Source organism: Castanea sativa, chromosome 4 (assembly GCF_040712315.1).
Source record: "Castanea sativa cultivar Marrone di Chiusa Pesio chromosome 4, ASM4071231v1".
Lineage (NCBI taxonomy): Eukaryota > Viridiplantae > Streptophyta > Magnoliopsida > Fagales > Fagaceae > Castanea > Castanea sativa.
Genome location: NC_134016.1, coordinates 7128080 through 7135545, shown reverse-complemented (window position 1 = coordinate 7135545; position 7466 = coordinate 7128080). Strand labels below are relative to the sequence as shown.

General features: G+C 33.4%; 1 protein-coding gene across 1 annotated transcript; it reads left to right on the top strand.

Moving 5' to 3' along the window:
* Positions 1–5207: 5207 nt before the first annotated feature.
* On the top strand, positions 5208–6259 carry LOC142632381 (uncharacterized). Its single transcript, XM_075806804.1, has 3 exons — positions 5208–5594; positions 5779–5789; positions 5887–6259. The coding sequence occupies exons 1-3, from the start codon at positions 5208–5210 to the stop codon at positions 6257–6259; spliced, it is 771 nt and encodes a 256-aa protein (XP_075662919.1).
* The last annotated feature ends 1207 nt before the right edge of the window (positions 6260–7466 follow it).

Sequence of the window (7466 nt, the reverse complement as noted above, 5' to 3'; positions counted from 1 at the left end):
TAGAGTGAGGCATGTTAGGGTGGGGCATGCAACACACAAATTTTTTTTTTTTTGAAGATAACACACACACAGATTGATTAGAAGTAATATGCATAAAAAATTAAATTATATATATATATATATATATATATATATATATAAATTAATATACGCACTTGGACACTCAAGATGAAGTTGAAGCAAGACATGAAAGGGATGACAAAACCCATCCTTGTCTTGTCTCCCTCTTCAGGATGGAGAAAACGTAATTATAGCACATTACAAGTTATTGAAATTTCTATGTTTAGAGAAAATATTCTAATAATATCACAAAAATTAAACAGTAAATAGACAAGGAAAATTTTGTTGAAGTTTGGTGACAAGAATTATGATAGAGAGACTAACTCAGTGGCTCGATTGGAAGGTGGCACGCATGCATGAAAGAAGTTCCTTAGAGATTGGCTTTTAAGCAAAATCTTAAGCACAAAGTAGACAAGATGTGATTTTTGTTTTTGGAATGAAATATGGCGTGTAATATGTGAAGTCATTGGCCCCATGCTATGTGATGGTAAGAGTGATACTATGTGTACCACTACCACTACAGCCTTGATGAGGCTATCATTGTAAACAAAACACATTCATTGAAGTGCCACAACCTCAAACCACTCAACTTGTACCATGCATCATATGAATTAATACAAATACTCCTACAACCTAGCCACACCCCATGGTGGTAGGATGTGGTTCATTTGCTAGCAAAAGATCCTTTGTCGACATGCCAAAGTCCCATGACAAAATACTCATTTCCTTTTGTCTTATAACTAGTCAATTCTTCCTCTTAAAAGCATCTCCAAGTTCATAGAACTTTTTAATGGCCATGGTGGTTGAGAAGTACACGGGTCCCAGAAGAGTAACCTATATTATGATTGATGCACAATTACGTACATTTTGTCTAAAATGAATAGCATGATTTAACCCTTTTGTTTTTCTGGTTCAAAACAAATAAGAACAACTCAACACTTATAAGTTCAAAAAAAAAACTTCAAATATGAGTTTGTATGGTTGGAGGAGTGAAAAAGTGGAAGGATAGAAAATATTTTAATTTTCTTCCTTTTTGTTTAATTGGGAGTGAAAAAGTTGAGGGATGGAAAAGTGATTTTGTATAAATTTAGTCATGTACCCTTGTTAAAAATGATGCCCAATTAAAACCAAAAAAGTGAGAAATAACGGAAAAAAAAAAAAAAAAACACAAAAGAAAGCAAAAAAAAGAAGAAGAAAGAATTTGAAAAATGTACACTTAAATCAAAAGAAAAAAAAAAAGAATAAAGAGGCAACGAGGGAAGAAAAAAAAAAAAAAAAAAGAAGAAGAAGAAGCAGCAACGCCCAAAAGGAAGGTAAAAAAAAAAAAAAGGAGGCAACGTCCAAGAGGAAGGAAAAAAAAGGTGAAGAAGAGAAATGTACAAACAAAGCCCTTGGCATTTTTGCCTTTTAAGCAGCCTCATTTTCTTCCTTCAATTTTCTCTCCATTTTGGAAAGAAAACTTTTTGGTGGGCTCGAGGAGAAAACACTTGGGTCATACCATTTATTTTCCTTCCTCTCCACCTAACCAAACACACTCCAAAAAAGTTTTTCTTCCTATTTTTTCGCCAAAGTTTTCCATCCATCCTATTTTACCTCCAAACAAACACACCCTATATGATTGCCCATTTGACATGTGGTTTGAAATCATGTTATATCAAAGTATGACATTTTTAGCTACAATTTTTTCAAACTCTTCTGAAAAAAAACAATTTACCATTTGACAACTTGGTTATTCTTTTTTGAGTGATGGTACGAATACTATACTAATTTTAATACATTACTCTTATATACAAACCAATCTATCATCAATCATAAAAAGAGTAATTCGTACATTCATTCAATATATTGTTTAAATGATACCAATCATATTCTTATCATATTAATAGTAAGTTTTTTATAGAAAAATTTATAGTAATTCTAACATTTTCCTTCCTTTTTTTCATCATTCTTTTCCTCCGGAGAATAAGTCTTAAAAATAATTTTAGGACTTGCCCAATATTTTTAAACTTTTCCCACTGAAGAAAACATATAAGCCCAAATTATATTAGATCAATGATTTAATCCCATTCCCACCGCACCTACTTAATAATTACCATCAAGTAAAGTACAAATGTTACCTAGATATAATGAAGTAAATTAGACCCATTTTTCTAGTGACTATATATACTTTGAGGTTTTGCCCACTTTTAGGTATAAATATTGACTTTAGGGTTAGAAAGCTGCTTGCTTTGGTCATGATCAGTAGACAATGCCTACTATGTGAATTTTTTTTTTCTTTTTATTTTGTCTATCAAAATTCAAAACTACTGGTTAAAATTGGTATTTACCCCAAAATTAAATATATAAAAAATTCTTGATAGACATAAATTTGGAAAAAATTATCATCTTCATTTGAAATGGATTGATTTCATTATTAAAATTAAAATTTACAAATTTAACTGTGTGCAGGTTGTTAAATCATTTAAAATTTCATAATTTTATGCAATTAATTTGTACATTGTTAAATCTAGAAAATAAAATCAAAATCACCCTAATATATTATTAAAGCTTTTTTTTTTTTGAAACTTTAATCCAAAGTCTCCATCTATTCAAAGCTTTTAGGGTTTCAATTATAGAGAAAACATCATAACAGAGTTTCTACCCAAAGATATGCATGCATGGCAAATGAGAAAGTATATGTGGAGATACACTTTGCCTCAATTTGATGACATGTGCAACTGTGAATGGTGAAGAAAAAATAATGAGTTATTGTAAAATGTATAGTCGTAGAACTGTAGTAAAAATGTAAAATATGTTAGCAAAATTAGCTTAGATCCTTTGGTTATGTTTCAGGTTTTCCTAAGAATTCTTTTTTTAAAATAGAAAGTGTTGTTCTATGTAAATTGAATGACTCTGTTGTAGTACCTATTTAATTAATTAAAATAGACAATTACATTTTACACCAATATATATTTGCTCCTAAATTTTGTGACACTACCCCCCATAATTTGGACTAAGATGTGATAATTAAGTTTTCAATTAAATTTGATGAAAATTGTTGTTAATTAGCTTCTCGAAATTTGTTCAAGTCCTATTTGATGAGTTGAGTAGTTGAGAAAAGCAATGCATTAATTATTGGGTAATAGGGTTACAATGCGTTAACAAAAGCTATGGTGAAACGTACAATTTCAATTTCAATCTGCATCAGGTTCCAAATAAAGGACACATTCCTTACACTATAGGATCAAGAGCTTCAATCCTTACACTACTATAGGATCAAAATGCAAAAAAGGAAAAGAACATATTTCTCGAATCCCAGGATTGATATTCTCATAGACAATAGACCAAAAGCTACGTAAGCTATGACCTGAATTCTACATTTTCTTTAAAAAGAATTGTGAGAGTTGGAAAGGAGGACTTATGGGTCGCTGCCACTTTTGGACAGTGGGACTTTGTCAAAGACTCAAAGGGAAACGAAGGCTACGTACGTAAGCTAATAAAGCTGAAAAAGAAAGAAAACAGAGATAGAGAAAATGAAATGAATAAAAAAAATGGTACGTATTTGATCACACACGGTTCTCTAATACAGTGCATTTGAATGTATTAATTATACTAGCACACATCCTATACCATCTGAGTAAAGTCCACCATGTATATGAATACAAGAATGAATGGACATGCATGTGCTTCTCCTGAATCTAACTTAATTAACTGCTGCTAATCCATGATTACAAAACTATATCAGTTACAAACTTACAGTACAGTTGCAATGCTCTAATGAAGCTGGAATTAATAGATTAAAAGGCATTGTAATGTACGTAATCACCCTAACAGTGGTTGAAAGATAGGAATCTTAATTTATGGTGGTTGAAAGTTGATTTTCTACTGTAGTTTTTTATTTTTTTCCTTTACTAATACTGTGGTTTTTTGAAGAATGAAAAGATGGATAACAGCTTATACTTCATATCTAGCAAGGACTTAAATTCAAACTCGATTTGGGTGTAATGTACGTAATCACCCTAACAGTGGTTGAAAGATGCGAATCTTAATTTATGGTGGTTGAAAGTTGATTTTCTACTGTGGTTTTTTTTTTTTTTTTCCTTTACTAATACTGTGGTTTTTTGAAGAATGAAAAGATGGATAACAGCTTATACTTCATATCTAGCAAGGACTTAAATTCAAACTCGCTTTGGGTGTAACACCCTTGTTTATGAAAAAGTATTTTGTATCAAATGATACAATGTCATCCGTATCAAAATCCAATAAGCGAGAGACATGTGTGAAAAAATAATTACTCATTAGCACATGTCTTTCAATTGTTAGTAAGTTAGTTATTTTTTGTTAACTTGTCTCACACTTATTGGATTTTGATATCGTTGACATTGTATCATTTGATACCAAATACCTTCTGGCTGTTTACACCCTCCAATAAATGAATGACACCTTAGAATTTTACAAATATAAGAATAGAGATAAATACACCATATCACAACACTATTAACTCATATTTTCCTGGATGTCAAAAAAAAACTGATAGTTTCCTTAAAAAAATAATAAACTAAAATCATAAAATAAAATAAAAATGCTTTGCCCATCTGAAACTCGCCACTGCTATTAGGTCCGTCGTCAAAGCCATCAAAGCTGATGACCGAAGAAGATGGGTTTGAACTCACACAGTAATACTCAAACAAGACTCACCCTAACTCTCTCAATGACAAAAACCCATCTTCAACACACACTCAAATCCATCAGAGTTCATTGGGATAGGTGGATCCCAAATCATCCAACAAACAAAGTCCTATACCCAGCTAATGAAGAAACTGAGGGACTGTTCGTGTCTGACCTTATTGATTCGGAGTTACATTGGTGAAGAAGAGAGCTTATAATGTCTTTGTTTCACAATGAAGATGCTGATGCAATTTGCAGAATCCCTTTGAGCCATAGAGATGTCCCAAAACGATTATGTGGATGAAAAATAAGAAAGGGTTGTTTTCAGTTAAATCGGCATATATAAAGTGGCTATGCAGGTTCGAAAATGTGAAGGATGGACTGAAAACTCTAGTGGTTGCGTAGGCAAACAAGTCTAGACTGCTCTATGGAAACTTAGAATTCCTAACAAGATCAAAGTTTTTGGTTGGAGGGCATGCCATGAGATATTGTCAACACAGATGAATCTTGCTAGGCGAAGAGTTGTTGATGACAATGTATGTTTGAACTGCACCATATTTCCAGAAATGGCTATACATGCTTTGTGGGATTGTGAGGCTGCAAAGGATGTGTGGTTAGGAAGCTTATTAAAGTTGCAGAAATGTTCCCATGGGCAAGCTGACATAATTGAACTCATTGAATATCTGTTGAACTTAATCTCAATGCAGAAGCTAGAGTTTTTCTTCGTTCAAGCATGGTTCATCTGGAATCAAAGGAATAATTTGTTGCATGGGGGTAAGCTTCGAGATCCTAATTGGCTAAGCAAGAGAGCTGTTAAGTACTTGGAGGAGTATCGGGTATTGCAGGTCCAGCTGAGTGTTGCTTCGGTGATGCACTCTATCAGCGAGGTTTGAAAGTATTAGACTTATGGTTAAGTGATTAAATTTACCATTTCCTAACAGTTTAAGTTTTTGGTACAATCGGTAATTTAACATAGTATCATAGCAGGAGATCCTGAGTTCGATCTATGGCTTTACTCTACCTCCCATTTAAAATGTTAAATTCTCATTTGTTGGGCCCCCACTTATTAAGGGGAAGTTTAGGTACACAAGTGAGGGGAAGTGTTAAACTTTTGGTTAAGTGATTAAATTTACTATTTCCTAACAGCTTAAGCTTTTGGGACAATCGGTAATTTAACAGGAAGCCACCTTCTCTATTAGTCTTCAAACTAAACTTTGATGCAGCTATCTTCTGGGAAAGTCACAGATCTGGGTTTGGAGCAATTATCCGAAATGATAAGGGGGAAGTGATGGCAGCCATGGCTGCCAAAGGTTCATCTGTGAGCAGTAGCGACGAAGCTGAGTTGCTGGCATGTAGGAAAGCAATAGAGTTTGCAACTGATGTTGGATTTTCAGAACTTGTTATCGAAAGGGATAATGTGAATGTGATGAAAGCTATTTCTTCATCTGTGACCAACCCAGTCTTTGTTGGGGAATGTCGTGGACGATGTTCGTCATCTGCTGCTTGGTCTACAATGGGTAACAATCTACTGCACAAGGAGAGGGGGGAATAGGGTAGCACATGCTTTTGCATAATATGCTAGGAACATCTTTGATGATATATTTTGGATGGAGGATTCACCTACACCAGCTATGGATGCTCTATATCACGACTCTCTTTTGTTATAAATAAATGAATGAATGTTCCATTTTCAAAAAAAAAAAAAAAAAAAAAACTTTCTATGAATTTAAAGAAGTAAACCTCTCAATTAAACTCTCTAGCTTAAGAGCTACGAAAAAAATGAAGAAGCAAAGAGGAAAAAAATATGTACATATATAAGAGACGAATTAGGGAGTGAAAATTTTAAAAAGAAAATGAATACACACACATACACGCTGTGTTAACCTTAAGCTTCTAGTATTTACATTAGAAAAATAGTATTAGAGTTATTTTACTTACTTTTCAAGTAGATGGGTAACGAGCTTACAATAAGTTTGGATCTCTTACAACAAAAGGAGGCTACGGTTACAAAATCTAGCGAGGAAAACTAAATTTGTCACTAAATGATAACATTTGGTGAGGAAAACAAAGCCGATTTTGATAAAATATTTTACTAATTTCATCACTAAAGATATTCATATTGGTGACGAAATAGGTTTTTCGTCACTTTAGCTCATGAAATAAAAAGGCGCCATTAGGTTTTTATTTGTGTAGGCTATACCATTGTCTATGGTGTCAAACATTTTCGTCACCAAAAACGGACAATAGGTGATGAAATACTAATCTCATCACCCAATATATAAGATTTAGATTTCATTGGTGATGAAATAGGTTTTCGACTTTTCGTCACGATGGGTAAAAAATTAAGTTTCATTGGTGACGAAATAAGGTTTTGTCACTGATGGTAAAAAAAAAAATTAGGGCGCGCATTCTGTGTTTGGGCGCTAGAAAATTGAAATTAAACCTAAATTTATTTTTATTTTTGGGTAAAAATTTGAAATTAACCCTAAATCGAATTGAAATTAACCCTAAATCCCCAAATCACTCGTAAAGTTTTATTTCTCTCTGTCTCTATCTCTCTCTCTCTCTCTCACATACACACACACACGTTGCACTCTCTGTCACACACATACAGCACCACCGGTAAGGCTAGCTAGCCACTAGCCACCGCTGAGCCAAGCTGAGCCTAGTGCTGACACCAACGAGCCAAGCCTAACCCATCCCAACGTCAACACCGTCTCGGTTGATGATACTGATCGGTAAGGAAACCTATCTTTAGA

Coding starts and splice junctions, on each gene's coding strand:
- LOC142632381 (XM_075806804.1), top strand. CDS start 5,208: ATGAATCTTGCTAGGCGAAGAGTTGTTGATGACAATGTATGTTTGAAC.